Genomic DNA, 16457 nt, shown 5'->3' on the forward strand with positions numbered 1-16457 from the left:
ATAATCTAGCCACTACTTTTGTAGCTGCTGTTGTTTCTGTTCTCTCAATAGCCACATAAACTAAAATCCTGGAAAAGAAAGTTTTTTACCACCCTTTTTAAAGTCTTTGCTACTATGAAACAGTCTTAACTTCAGAAATGGTTTTCCCCATTAATGGAAATGACACAATAAGATGAATCATTACTTGCTTTGCTGAAGTACTCTATGAACCATATGGCTTGTCCAACTGATCTGCAACTTCCTTCCTATTAAAACAAGAGGTCCTGGAAACAGGGACTGTCTTGCTTGTCTAGTTGTATCCCTAGTACTGAGCACAATACTTTGCACATAAGAAGCACTTAATAAATTTATTTATTCATTCCCACATTTTATTCACATGGGCAAAAAAAGCTTCCCAACTATTGAATGCAAACCCATCAACTTTACTGGAAAAACAATAAAAAACAGTATGGTGTACTAAAATTTGTAAGTAGATATCACCATTGAATACAAAGGTAAACACACTTATTTAATTATTCAGGGATTAATTAGTAGGCTTTCACCTATACCTGGAATACCTATACCCAACTGACACCTTGAGTTCCCCAGATCTGACTGATTTTTTCAAGACCAATTCAAGTTGTGCCTGCCTATTCCTGTATAAGGCTTTCTATCTCGGAAGTTCGGCTGCAATTGGATTCATTGCCATATAGTTTTAGCAACTATGGTTTTTCTAATTAAGACCACACAAGCTCTCTAACAAGGGACCATGTCAGATTTTTTTTTTTTATTATTATTCTCCACAGCAAAGGAATATTCCAATGTACAGATTTATATTAGGAACTCAATAAATATGTTAATTATTCAGTCTCTTGCACAGCTTGTCAGTACGGTTAGGTGTAACTGGGGAAAAAAAAAAGTAAAACTCAAAACATTTCACTTTGGTTAGTGGTTCTGCAAGACAAGTGTGGTTAGAGAAATTGGCTAAAATAAAAGTGTGAATATAATCATGACAACCTTTTGGATTTCATTTACTTATTTTACTCTTTAAATCTATTCCCACCCAAGGATAAAAGATGATTCAATTCCAGAAAGATACCACCAAAATAATCTTAGAATTACCTTGTGAAAAATTAGGTGATACTGCCTGGTTCACTGCAAACATACTGTTTGATCTTGGAGGAGTTTGTAACTGTTGTGGTGGTGGGGGCTGCGCACCTATAGGTGCAGAATTGTTAGGTAACACTACAACATTAGATTGAGTGACAGCTGTTCCCAAGGTTGTTGGATCAGTCACACAGGTAGCTATCAGAATATTATTGGAATTGCCAAAAGTTGTGCTTGTTGCTGGCATCAACTGTATAAATCCTCCATCCTGAGATACACTTGGTGTGATGGCTGTTGAAAATGCACTGCAATCATCATTCTGTATGTTATTTGTTATAGTGTCTTTAGGTTTGAGCACTAAAAGGCTCTGTTCTACTAATGTTGAGTCCCCTACTTTTTCAGCAGATAAAACAGTATTTGAAGTTTCTTCTGAAGTCAAACATTTAACTAATCCTACATTTTTGACTGGTGATTTTGCTGGAGAAGATAAGATTATAGTAGGCAAGTTTTCCCCAGTGATGCTGGAAACAGCATTGTTTAGCTCTGTATCTGTTGAGACAAATGGGTCATCACTTATGATAATTTTGAGTGATACTATGTTTGATGGATCTACTTCAGTTGAGGAATCTTTAGAATGTTCATATTCACCAGTACTCTGAGGTTCAGTATTAATCTCTCCCACTGAAGAACAAAGGGATTCCGAGGGAAGAGAATGACTATATTCTGTAGGATTACTCTCAGTGGGCATTATTTCAATCTCTCTACATTCAACACTTTTGCTAGGGGATAAAAGAACACCACCACCATCTTCTTTTACAGAAGATGATGGTTCTTGTGATTCCAATGCTATTTCCTCTGAGTTAGAGGGCTCTGATGGCAAACCTTTGCTTTCCAAATGATGTGAATCCACAAAAGATTGACTACTAGATGGTTTGCTGGAAGTGACAGATTCTTCCAGAGGGCCCTCTACTTTGTGTTGATCAGACAAATTTAAACCTGAACTGTGAACAGAGCCAAGTAAGACTGTACTGTTTGAAGAATCATCTAAGCAATCAGAAGACTGATGTGATGCAATGGGCAAAATATCGTTTGTTTCAATTTTATTCTGCTGCATTTCACTACAATCGGGTGACTTGGAGCTATGAAAAATAGTTTTAAGTTTTACAGAATCACTGGGACTTCCACAACACTGGCTATTTTGAGATGGTTTTCCAGTTAATGAAATATTTGGTAAAAAATGGTTTGAATTTTTCCCATGACTTGTTAAATTTTCGTTGCTTTCTGCTACTTCATCAAGGGAAGCAAATGAAGCCAGAGGCAAATTGGACTGATCAGGATGTAGTTCAGATGTATTTGGGTTATTAGACACCGAAGAGTCCTTTCCAATTTCCAAAGCCATTTCATTTTCATTAGATAGTTGATTTGTGTACAATTCTGTACACTGTTCATTGCATTCAGGACCAGAATTTCCTCTTTGGTTAAAGTCATTCAAATTAGGCACAGATTCAAAGGTGATTTCAAGGTTACATCTCTGTTCAGGAGCAACACAGGAGGGTGCTTTAAATGTTTCTTTCTGTAGGGTAGATCCCATTGGGGCACACTGTTCTTGGGTTTCCTGTTTCTTAAGATGATCATCACCATTGCCATCCTTCAAGGCACATGATGCTTCTTCAGTATGATAGTCTGTACAAAATGTAGGCTCAACAGTGTGGTCATCTGCAAAACAGTAGGGTGGCTTAGATTATCACAAAGTAAGGGGATTCAGGTATTGATGAGGCTTTGTTCACTATATATATTATTTTATTAATGAACTGATCATCTTTTTCTCACCAGTATACACTAAAGAAACTATCATCTGATAACTGTCATGTATCAAATATTGGTCCTAGTCATATGCAATGTAAGTATATTTACAGGGTACATATATAAGATGTAGTACACTACCAGCCAAATTACACTTTGCTTAGCATAAGTTTATTAAAGCACAAAATAATATGTTTTGCTTTGATTTTGTTTTTAAAGTTCTTTAAAAAAACTCTTACTGGCCAAGAAAGCTTTAAGAAGTTTTGAGTATTAATAACTAGAAGACTTGCCCCTATTTATTCCCACACTTTTCTTTTATCTTATTTCTCCCTTGTTCAATTTTTTCTAGTCAAGCTATTTCCTTATAATGAACTTTTCTATGACTCTCTTTTCCTCCTTCCCATCTTTAAAAATCTTTCAGATTAGCAGTTGTAATTACTTATAATGCTGAAAACCCTTCAGAACCAGGGAAACAAAAGTGGTAATTTCTATAATCATCAAGTATTTATCAAAAATCTAATTTATGTGCCTTTATACAATGGAAATTTAAAATTTCCATGAAATTTGGATTACAATCTCGGCCTTCTAGAAGAAATAACACTGAAATTGACAAACAAAAAGTATACATAGTAAGCAGAATTTAAAAAATTGGCATTTATGAGTAGACCATCATAATATTTGCATTATACTATTATATGTATGTATTAAAGTAAGGTATACAATTTTATGCTTAAAATAGTTTCTGTGGAACTAGGTGCAGTATTTTCCTCTGCAGAAGAGGGCATTAAAGGGATAAAAACATAATTTATTTACATAAACTTTGGTATTAAATGACATATAAATTAGAGATTTTAGAAACTAGGAATTAAAATCTGGATTGAGAATACTAATAGATACTTACTAGATTGTTCAGTTCCAAAAGTGTTTCCAACTGCTAGATTAGTTTCTTCTACTAGAACATTCTGATTTGCTTCCAAATGCTGACTAGAAATGCCTTGTGATACGTTCTTATTATTCTTTGCTTTACCTTTTCAAAATAGGAAAACAGTTATATATAATTCAATCCTGATTAAACAGACAAACATTAGGAAGAATGGAACAATTTATGCTGCTTTAGAAAAAAAGTAAATTCAAACTTCAGTTGCACAAGACATTTCCTGTTGCTTTTTAAATTATTTATGGTATTTTATGTAAATTCATGGATTTCCTCCAAAATGGCAAGAAACTTGAAAGGAAAAAATGAAATCTTCTGTTGCTTTTGTACAACCTTACCTTGCTTAAAAAAGAGCTGGGCAAATGACAGGATTTCAACAAGTACTAGACAAAATTTTCTACAATAGTTTAATAAAAAGTTTTGACCTACAATGAACTTGTCTTACATGTATACATATATTGTATTTAACATATACTTTAACACATAAAAACATGTATCGGACAACCTGCTGTCTCAGGGAGGGGGTGGGAGGAAGAAGAGGAAAAATTCTAACAAAAGGTCTTGCAATTGTCAATGCTGAAAAATTACCCATGCATATACTTGTAAATAAAAAGCTATAAAAACAATAACAAAAAACAATGAACTTATCTTAGCTGAAGTTCCTTTAGTCTAGAGATCATGATTAAAATGTACATATTTGTTGAAATGGAAGAAAAAGCTTATTTGAAATAATTTGAGAAGATACTAACTATTGATATTTCTTAAAGAACTGGAAAAAAATCTAACTAATTAAAGCAAAACAAAAACAAAAACAAAACAAAGACTAATTGCCTGAAATGTTTTACCATAATCAAATAGATCAAAAAGGGCCTGAAATGCAGGGTCTGACTCTGTTTGCTCCAAGATATCCTGTATAGCTTCTTCAGACATATGGATTTCACTCTGGAAAGATTAAAAATACAATAGTTACAAGTCTAATGAAAATGAACATAGCAACAAAAGAATCAGTTAAGAGTTGTTGAAAAACTAATGTATTCATAAAACATGTAGAATATAACATACTTCAAGAATTATGTTGTTTACATCTCAGCCCACGCTTAAACAGTGGAAATGATACCATTGAGGACAGAAAGATAAAACATATATTCAGTGCTTAATTCGTTAAGGGAGCAGCTTTCCCTCAACTCTTCTTTTCATATGAGATAATTTCCCCTGAATCAATCATCTACTCTTTTCCCATTGTTTCTCTTAATGTTATACTTTCATTCTATTGTGTGGTAGAAGACCTGTTTTCAAAGAGATCAAATCTCATTCTGAATTTTAAAGTAATGTGCACAAAAGGTGCAATGTGATATGAGTATATCTGTATTTTATTATTGAAATGATAGCCATATGACCACTAATGCTTATTCTGTGCTAAGAATTAGAGATACAAGTATAAGCAATAGCTATACTTTCTTTTACAAGACACTGCTAAGTTTTATCAAGTATCAAAGCACTATTAGTCAAGGTAATAAATGGCATACACTCTCAAATCAGATGCTAGCCTTTGAAAGAAAACTTTAAAAAATGAAATCATTACTCTGACACAAATCTTAATGAATATTGATTAATTTTTAGAGCTAGAAATGTTTCCAAAGTTCTCAACAAACTGGTATTGGAATTTACTGTATCTTAAAAATATTTCATTCTCCAGAGATTGCTCCTCTGAACTGGTTAATATCACATATGTTCCACACACTTGAAAAATAAACAGACCCTTCTACTTTCACAATGCTTGTCCTATTGAGCATACTTTAACTTCACTTCCATGTAGTCAGTCATTCGACTTGAAAAAAAGTGATGAGATTTAAAAAACAAAAAACGAATAAACATTCCACATAATTATTTTCAAGGTTGCTGGCTAATTTCTATTATTTAATAACTGTTTTCCTTTTTGAAGAGAAAATACACCACAAGTCTAAAGAACCAGTCCTGAATTAATGGTGAAAAAATTAAAGGTCTAATAATTCATAGATTAATAAATAAATTTATACAGAAACCTCTAAGAATCAGTGCAAATATAAACAACATTTTATACTTTGAGCGTGCGTGTGTGCACATGCATGCACACACACACACACACACTCACACACTATTTCTCTCTTATCTATATTTGTACATGCCTGAAGTCCCAGGATTTCATCAATTGAAGCTTCTTGTTCAGTAGGATTGCTATCTGCTTGCTTGGGTACTTGAGCAATGTTACTGTCACTGGAACCAACATAAGACATATTTTAAGCACAAATATTTTAGATTGGATAAGATTAATTTGATATTTTGATTTATGTTTTACCTAATCAAGAATTTGTTAATATTTTCTGCAAGTTTCTCTTGTAGAGATTTGTTGCTTAGTATTTTTTCTCTGGCATTTTCAATAACCATTTGCTGAAAAAAAGAAAATTATCAAAAATTATTAAAAAGCCATAAAAAAGAAATTTTATAATTTTAATGGAATTATCAGATGTCAACTAAACAGTCGAACTCTGGGATGAGACTGAAGTTACTTCTTCCCAATGAATTTTGTTTAGGGAGCAGCTCTGTCAACCTTTCTTCCCACATGAGACAATTTCCCCTTCATCAGTTACCTACTATTTTCCCTTATGAGACAATTTCCCATTTTTTTCTCTTAATAGTATACTTTCATTACATTGAAGGTCTGTTTTCAAAGAGACCAAGTCTCATTCTGAATTTTAAAATAATGTGCACATAAGGTGCACTGTGATACGAATACATATATATTTTGATATTGATATGATAGCCATATAACCACTAATGCTTTGGAACAGTGGATTTCCATAACAGGAAAATAAATGCTACTAGTTACTTAACGGAGAACTTAAGAATCCTATTATCACTATGAATAATTAAGATGTATTATATCACATTGCTAATTTAAGAACTTAGTGTCACTTGTTTTCAGATTTTTGTCCAAACAAATGAGTTTTTAACCAAAATTTTAGTTTAAGATTTATTTAGATTATTAAATATCTAATAATGTTTTCATCAATAAAGATTATATTTAATCACAATGTCTTCTACCAATACTACATAGGATTAAAAGAAGAGTGGAATGAATATAATGCTTTGGAATTAGGGTTCACTTACTTTTTCTACTGTAAATGCATTTGGATCCTGAAAATTTCTAACTGTGGACTGAGGTCCAGAAAATGTGATGTTTTTTCTTTGAGATTCACTGAAACATATAAAAAAGACTTTTATTAAGTCTGGTAATGCCTTTCTACAAACTTTAATAGAATAATAAGTTATTATTTTTGTTTTCATCATTATTAATCTGATGCCTCTCTGTAGCTTTTCATGGGTGTGGCAGGAAAATACAAAATCAGATTATGTCCCTAGAAGGGTTTTCAGAAGGGATCTATGACAGGTTGACTGTATGTTGCCTGATGACTTGAGACAAAAGCCTAATCACCAAGTTAGTTATCACCCTCCAAGTTAGCAACAAATTGTTCCCTCTCAAAGAGCTCTAATTTGTTGACATTAGTTCTTCTGATAGGCTTTTTGCCTTGGGGCCACTGCTTTTGATGAATGCAAAGTATTCAGCTTGGAAGGGATATATTTTTAATCAGTCCAGCACTCTGCAGCACATAATGCCTTCCTCCATCTCACATCCTGCCTCTCTCTTTATATTCAGTCTATTAAATGCCAATGTTTGCTGTGAGGATACAATCATGAAGTTTTACTGAATTTAGATAAAGGGAATATAGTATTGGTCATGAGATGCACAAATCTTTGGTAGTTAAGTGACGATGTTATTGCTGTTTCTAACTCCATTCCTCTCGAGGACTCCCTGTCATGCCCCCAGTAGTCTGTGTTTACTCTAGAATTAAAGTCACCCAGAATTATAAGCTTGTCCTTTTTTAGCACACATTGTATACATGTGCTTATTATAATAAGCATGTGCAGGTCTTTATAAAAGTTTTCCTTGACCTCATCAGAATTCTTCATTATGGAAGATAAGCACTGCATGGAAGTTCAGTGGAACTTTCACAAGTGGAAATTTCATTGTTATAAGTCTATAGTTCACTCCTTTTGGAAGGCATACGAATTGTTTACTAGATTAGTTTTGACTGCAAAACCAACATCATCTTCATGAGAACTCTACAGACTATGTACCAACAGCATAGTTCATCCACTTCTAAGAAGGTAGCATTCAATTCCATTGAAAATAAAGTATAATCAATGCAGGATTCTTGGTTTAGTAAAAAGCAAGATGAAATTCAGCTTTATGTTGATAGTAACAATGCAAAGTGCAAAGTGCTTGTACGATACATTGAAAATTATTTTTGGGCCAAAGTCTTATAGTGCATCTCAACTATTCATTCTGGATACAGGCACACTGATTAGTGTTAAGGACATGATCCAAGAGAAATGTATTGAACACTTCCATAGTGTTCTCATCAATCAATGCTGAAGCCAAAATATGCTATTACCTCAGGTTGAAATCAGTCATTTTCTAGCTGAAGTTCCAACTGAATGGTTTTAAAAAACTGAAAGGTTTTGAATGCTATTAAGCTACTTTTGTGTGGTAAAGCATCTGATGCTGATTCTATTCCAGTTGAGATTTACAAGGGAGGGGGAGTCCATTGTTTACATAAAACTAACTTGAAATCTTCCAGATTATATAGCAAGAGGAGCTTATACTCTGGAATTTAAAGGATGCCTCCATTGTTCAGCTCTTAGTCATTGCTGCCAAGATTCTTGACAGAGTCCTCCTTAATAAGTTGACCGTACTTATAGAAAAAGGTCATCTACTTTAGAGCCAGTGTGGCTTCTGAAGGGACCAAGGAACAGTTGATATGGTTTTTGCTGTCCAACAACCCTAGGAGAAATGTCAGAAACAACACAGAAGTCTATATACAACATTTGTAAATGTGACCAAGGCCTTTGATACTATCAAATGTGAGAGCTTATGGGAAATTATGGCAAAATTTGGTTGCTCAGAGAAGTTTATCAGTATAATATATTAATTTCATAATGCCATGCTTGCCAAGGTTCTGGAAAACAGACAATGCTCCCAAGCTTTCCCAGTCACTAATAGAGTGAAACAAAGTCGTGTGTTTGCTCCCATGTTTAGTATGACATTTTCAGCCACTATATCAAATGTCTTCAATGAAGATAAACATGACATCAAAATCAGCTACTACACTAATGTAAATTCTTCAATTTGAAAAAGCCACAAACCAAAACTTGGCTTGGGAGTGCTGGCATATGATTTTTTGCTTACAGATGATTGTAGAGGCTTGCTGCTTCTAAAGCTGAGAAACAATAAATTATGGATTCCCTACTGCATGTACTAATTTTGGCTTAACAATTAGCAAGAAGAAAACATAGGTATTCCAGCATCACACCATCCATATGTGAAATCACTAATTATATCAAATGTGAAAGTTCTAAATGCTGTGGAGAAGTTCACTTACTTTGGCAGTATACTTTTCAGCAATGTGCACATTGATAATGAGACTGACACACATGTTGCCAGAGCTAACTCAGTGTTTGAGAGACTCCAAGGGAAAGTGTGGGAGAGGAGAGATGGTAAATTACCAATCTAAAGGTCTACAGAGCTGTTGTGCTGACCTCATTGTTGTATGCCTGTGAAACTTAAACAGTGTATCAGCACCATTCTAGGAAGCTGAATTGCTTCTATTTGAATTGTCTTAAGGAAGATTCTGAAGATCACTTGGCAGAATAAATATCAGACACTGAGATACTTTCTTGAACTTTTGCCAAGCATTCAAAATCTGCTGCAGAAAGTGCAACTCCTTTGGGCTGGCCGTATTGTTCAAATGACAAATGTACGTTTGCCACAACGCACTAACAAGGTGGCCAGAAGAGGCAATATAAGGACACTTTCAAAGTCTCTCTTGAGAACTTTAGAATCACTTGTATGACATGGGAGATCCTAGTACAGGATCACCCAAAATGACATGCCCTATGAGCAAAGCAGAATTGAAGTAGCTCAAAGAAACACAAAATGCACAAAGTTAGAGAATCCATCCCAAATGTTCATAAGGACTACTTGTATCTGACCTGTGGCAGAGCACTGAGCTTGTATTGGTCTGACCAAGTAGTTGGTCACAGTAACTTGACTCTAACATAGTGATATTATTTTGATTATTTTGGACGGTCAATCAATCAAGGGAAATATATCTTTCGAAGCATCCCAAATATAGAATTAAATGCTAGAACCAAACTGCAGAAGGTGAGAAAGCAGTATGTCAGTAAAGTTTTGTTTGTAGCCCAACTAATAAAAAACATAACAAATGTTTATTAACTGTCTGTTTTTGCCTGTACTCAACAAGCTTATAGTCTAATACAATAAATTAAAACAGAAAGGTCCTGCACCATTAGAAATGGTTGTAATAAAGCAGGATTTAGAGATTCTATTACCAATTATTAAAATATGCTAAAGCCAACAGGAAAACCTGAAACACTTGTCTATGTCTATTAAAGTATACATTCACATAAAACCCAAACCATGTATTAAAGAGGAAATGTAGCAAAAGACAGACCCTGTGTAGTATATTTTTATGTTACTTTTTACTAACATCAAAACTTTCTAAAAAATATTACTAATAGGTAGTGACAAAATAACCCTTATTTTAAAATCGACAAAAAAGATAATCAAAAATCACTGATTTGTAGAGGCAGAGCCAAGATAGTAAAGGTAGTTATTCACTCAACACCTCCCAAATTCTCTTCCAAACAAATTTAAACTGACACCTCAAAATGATTTCTGGGGTGGCAAAACAACAAAAGGATTGGGCAAAATAATATTCTAGCCCATGACAACTTAGAAGGTTGGCAGGAAAGGTCTATCTCAGTTGAGTAAGACAGGAACTTAGTCCACTGAATAAGCAGCAGTGAGGTCTGTTCTGAATTTCTGTGCAAGGCAGTCAGCAGTGGGTAATACCTAGTGCAAGCCAGTAAGTACCAGGCCTTAGGACTGAATGAATCTGGCAGCAGCTTCTGGAGCTAGTAGCCCACAGATGGTAAAGGGGATGGACAAATGGTCAGAAAGAGAAAAAGGATCCTCTGCTGGCACTGGGGGAGAACTCTGTTGCATTGTTTATATTCAGTTCCAGGTGCAACGAGGAACACTACCATACTAGAGTTTCTGGCCACAAAGGAGTAGGGATTCTAGTCACAGCTCAAGGATAGAAAACAGTACTTGTGGTTGCTTACATGACAGGAGAACACTAATGACACTTTTTCTTATATCATAACACCTTGGAAGAACAGAAAACTTCAAGACTTCACCCCCAGAACTAGCTCTGAAAAAAAGCAAGGGGAAAACCCGTTGATTGTTTACCTTCCTACACAGAAAAATATCATTATTAGGCCATTTAGGAGGTATGTATAGAGAGGGCAAGGGTAAGTTGACCATGATGAAATGGCATATTAATTAACAAAAACTGAGTAGTGAAAAAGTGAAAAAGAGGGAAAAACCAGGAAAAGAGGGAAGGGAGAAGTAGAATGGAATAAATTATCTCCTACATGATGTAGGAGAAGTGGGGAAAGAAGGATTGGTGAGCAATGCTTGAACTTTACTCTGATTCAAATTGGCCAAAAGAAGGAAAAACATATACTCAATTGGATAGAAAAATATAGGATTGAGGGAAATCATAACTGTGAATGGGATGAACTCACCTAAAAAGTGAAAATATGATAGCAGAATGTATTAAAAACCAGGATCAGACAATATATTGTTTATTAAGAAAGACATTTGAAGCAGAGACACATACAGAGTAAAGGTAAGAAGATGGAGCAGAATTTCAGCTGAATCTTCAGCTGAAAGTTAAAAAAAAAAAAGCAAGGATAGTAACCATGATCTCAGGCAAAGCAAAAAAGAAAATAAATCTAATTAAAAGGGATGAGCACGGAAACTACTAGGTGCTAAAATGTATTATACACAATAAAGTAATATCAATACTAAACATATATATATATAGTACCTAAAATCTACCTAAATGGGTTACAGGAAGAGACAGACAATAAAACATTATGGGAGGACCACAACTTTCCCCTCACAGAATCAGACAGATCTAACCACAAAATAAAGAGAAAGAAGTTAAGAAGATGAATAGAATTTTCTCACTGGCACATGGCATCCATACAAAAGTCAATTAGGGGAAAAAAATCAGTTAGAGGAAAACCTCACAATCAAATGCAGAAAAGCATAAATATTAATTATATCCTCAGATCAAAGTGCCATAAAAATAACATTTAATCAATAAGAAAATATACCAAAATTTATGATCAGCCAAATCAGTACTAAAGGGAACTTTTGTATCTAAATACATCAATAATACAGAGAAAGAAGAGATCAATGAATTGGGTGTACAACCAAAACCAAAAGAGAACAAATTAAAAATCCCTAATTAAACACCAAATTGGAAATTTTGATTATCAAAGGAGAGATTAATAAAACTGAAAGAAAAACATTGAACTATAAATAAAACTATTTTTTTATGAAAAACAAACAATAAAATTAACAATATCAGAAATGAAAATGGTGAATTTCCTACCAATGAAGAGGATATTAAAGCAATTACTAGGAGCTATTGTGCTTAATTACATGGCAAAAAAACTGATAATCTTAGTGAAAAATATAAGTTGTCTAAATTAACAGAAGAGAAAGTAGAATACTTAATCCTATCTAGAAAAAGAAATTTAACATTACATCAACTGCTCCCCAAGTAAAAATCCCTAGAAGTAGAGGCTTCACAACTAATTCTACAGAATATTTAAAGAACAATTAATTCTAATACTACATAAACCATTAGGAAAAATAGCTGAAAAGGAATGCTACCAAATTCCTTTTGTGATACAAACAGTGCTGATACCCGAATCAGGAAAAGCAAAAAGACAAGAATTATAGACCAATTTCCCTAATGAATACTGATGTAAATATTTTAATAGTAAGGAGATCACAGCAATATATCCCAAAGATCACACATATTATGATCATGGAGGTATTTTTGCCACAAAGGAAGGGCTGGTTCAATATTTCAAAAACTATTGACCATATTAATAACAAAACCAACAAAAATTATCTAGAGATGCAGAGAAAATTTTTGACAAAATATCACACTCATTCTAATTTGTTTTTTTTAAGTAACACCAGAAAGCATAGGAATCAATGAAATGGAATAGTATCTATCTAAAGCTGTCAGCAAGGATCATCTATAATGAGTATAAGCTAGACTTTTCCTAATAAGATCTGGGTAAAGCAAGGATTCCTATCATCACCACTATTATGCTAGCTAGAGCGAAATGAGCAGAACCAGGAAATCATTATATACCTCAACAAGGATACTGTATGAGGATGTATTCTGAAGGAAGTGGATTTCTTCAACAAAGACAAGATCTAACTTAGTTTCAATTGATCAAGGATGGACAGAAGCAACTATACCCAAAGAAAGAACATTAGGAAATGAATGTAAACTGCTTGCACTTTTGTTCTTCTTCCCAGGTTATTTATACCTTCTAAATCCAATTCTCCCTGAACAACAAAACTGTTCGGTTCTGCACACATATAGTGTATCCAAGATCTATTGTAATCTATTTAACATGTATAGGACTGCTTGCCATCTTGGGGAGAGGGTGGAGGGAGGGAGGGGAAAAATCGGAATAGAAGTGAGTGCAAGGGATAATGTAAAAAATTACCCTGGCATGGGTTCTGTCAATAAAAAGTTATTTAATTTAAAAAAAAAACAAAAAAAAAACCTATTATGCTAGCTATAGCAATAAGAGAAGGGAAAAAAAAAACCTGAAGAAGTTAAAATGGACAATGAAGGTATGAAATTAGTACTTTTGGCAGATAATTTGATGGTATATTTAAAGAATCCTAGAGAATGAACTAGGTAAAATATTTAACAACTTCAGTAAAGTTGCATGATGTAAAAAATAAAAATCACATCACTCATCAGCAATTTAATATATTACCAACAAAATGCAATAGCAAAAGATAAAAAGAGAAATTCCATTTACTTTAACTATGAACAATAAAAATATACTTGGGAATCTATCTGTCAAGGCAAATACACAAACTATATGAATAAAATTACTTTTTTTAATATGAAAAACAATTTTCATATAGTCAGAGCAGCAACTGGAATATCAATTGCTCATTAGTGTTAAGGACCATGCCTAGGTGAAAGGGCAGGTCAATTCTCCGAGAGCCTCCCCAGCTGTGGATTGTGATACTTGAGGGAGCTGTGGGGCAGCCTTTACTGACACAGGTTTTGCTTGTGAACAGGGAATGAAATAAATTAGAGGCAGAGGGAAGAGGAGAAAGGTCAGATATTGCAACGATCTCTCAGTGGGGAGGTCAGAGAACAGCAACTGCCTCTCAGTCTCCATGTATCATCATCATCTGCTCACAAGAAGATATACTTCCAGGTACAGGTGTCTGGATTCTGGAAACCACAAGAGCAGCAGACAACACATGAGGAATCTGAGCCAACATGTTAAAAATAATTCTATCTAAATTAATCTATTCAATGATATATAAATAAAAAATTAGAAAAACCAGAAAAAAAAAATCACAACAAAATTCACCCGAAAGAACAAACATTCAAAATATCATGGGAATCAATGAAAAGAACAAAAGGGAAAAAGGTAGTTTAGCAGTATTAGTTTTCAAACTTTAATAAATTGGTAATTATAAAAACTATATGGTACCATCAAAGAAGAAGAATGGTGGATCAGTGGAATAGATTAGCTGCACAAGACTCAAATGTAAATGACCACAGTAATCTAGTGTTTGATAAACCTAAACACTCCCAGCTTTTGGAACAAGAAGTTACTAGGTGACAAAAGCAGCTGGAAAAATTGAAAAACAGTACTGCAGAAAGTAGGTGTGGATCAATGCCTCACAAAATCTGTCAAATGGTGAAAGAATATCAACAAGGAACTTTTCAGATGAAGAAAGCAAATATATCTTTAGTCAAAAGGAAAAAAAAATGCTCTAAATCACTATTAGAGAAAATAAATAAAAACAATTCTTTAGTATGATGTCACAATTATCAGATTGGCTAATACAACAGAAAAGGAAAATGACAAATGCTGGAGATATGGGTATATTGGGACACTAATGCAATGGTAGCAGAGTTGTAAATTGATCCAATCATTCCATAGAACAATTTGGAACTATGCCCAAGACTAAAACTACACATACCCTTTGACCTAACAATGCCATTACAAGGTTTGTATCCCAAAGACATTTAAACAAAAAAAAAGGGAAAATAACTGCAAGTTGAGGGGATTGACCATCAACTGGGAAATGGCTGAACAAGTTGTGATTTATGATTGTGATGGAATACTACTGTGCTATGAGTGATAAGCAGGATGCTTTCAAAAAAACTTACATAAATTGATGCAAAGTGAAGTGAGCAGAAACAGAAGAAAATTTCAGAGTAATAGCAATCATGAGTGATTTGGCTATTTCCAGCAATACAAAGCTCTAACACATTTCTGAAGTACCTATAATGAAAAATGCTATCCATCTTCAGAGAAAAAACTGATAGAAATGGAATGCAGACTGAAGCAGATTTTTTTTTTTAAAAAAATTTATTATTATTTAAAATCTGTTTTCTTTCACATGAATAATATGGAAATATATTTGCACAACTGACATGCATAACACCTATCACATTGCTTGCCTTCTCAATGATGAAGATGGGACAGTGTCAGAGAATCTGGAACTCAAACTTTAAAAAAAAATAAAGTTAATTATTTTTACATATAATTGAGAAAATAATAAAATATCTAAATTTTTTAAAAAACCATTGACTTGCTAAAAATCAAAACAAAAAAGGAGGGAAAACTACTGACTCTCAATCTATGATTCCACAAATTAGTCCAAATATATTCAACTAATAAATATGATTCAGAACCTCAATTAAAGTCCTATTCTATAAATATTACAGGTTTTATCATGCGCTAAGACTTTAAGTATAGGGCTAGTGAAACAACGCATGTCATCAATTAAGTTTGGAGAGACTCATCAACAAAAACGGTGATGAATATATTCTTTTTTAATCAGAGGTTCAACAGAATGTATCAGGATTTTTTTTCCCCCAATCATCAAGATGCTTTCTGTTCTATTATCCAACTGGATAGGAACATGGATCCTAGACATACAATGCTTTATTCAGCCCTAAAAATAATATGTTCTATTTATCATTGTCTTTCTAATAAAGAGGCTTGGGAAGTTGGCCCAGATCTCCTAGTATATTCAGGATACAATTATCTTAGCACACTGTCTCAATTTTGTTTTAGATATAAGTGCCTCATCTTGTAAAAAAAAAAAAAAGAAAAAGAAAAATACCTACCTTTTTCGTCTTCCAGGAGACATTAAGCTGGAATGAATTTTTCGTTCTTGAGGTACAGGTACTACAATATGTAAAGAATCTGTAGCTAGGAAAAAAATACAGAGTCCCATTCAATACTGAAACTAACCATTAAAAATCTAGTTAAGTTGCATAATATAAAAATTTGAGCTTCAAGGATAAATAACACTATAGAAATGAAGCATTATTTTAAAGTTTGATTACCTTGAATATTAAGA

The 16457-nt window shown here is 33.6% G+C and overlaps 1 protein-coding gene across 1 annotated transcript in view; it reads right to left on the reverse strand.

Annotated features, from left to right (window-relative positions):
- LOC100926994 (protein NPAT) overlaps positions 1 to 16457 on the reverse strand; it is a 47904-nt gene that overhangs the window by 9311 nt on the left and 22136 nt on the right. The window contains exons 7-13 of the mRNA XM_003764259.4: positions 16222 to 16306; positions 6971 to 7058; positions 6159 to 6250; positions 5989 to 6076; positions 4669 to 4765; positions 3791 to 3916; positions 1102 to 2802 (exon numbers count right to left, since the gene is read on the reverse strand). Coding sequence (XP_003764307.1) covers positions 1102 to 2802; positions 3791 to 3916; positions 4669 to 4765; positions 5989 to 6076; positions 6159 to 6250; positions 6971 to 7058; positions 16222 to 16306 — 2277 coding nt within the window. The remainder of the gene's footprint in view (positions 1 to 1101; positions 2803 to 3790; positions 3917 to 4668; positions 4766 to 5988; positions 6077 to 6158; positions 6251 to 6970; positions 7059 to 16221; positions 16307 to 16457) is intronic.

Source organism: Sarcophilus harrisii, chromosome 3, assembly GCF_902635505.1.
Source record: "Sarcophilus harrisii chromosome 3, mSarHar1.11, whole genome shotgun sequence".
Taxonomy (NCBI): domain Eukaryota; kingdom Metazoa; phylum Chordata; class Mammalia; order Dasyuromorphia; family Dasyuridae; genus Sarcophilus; species Sarcophilus harrisii.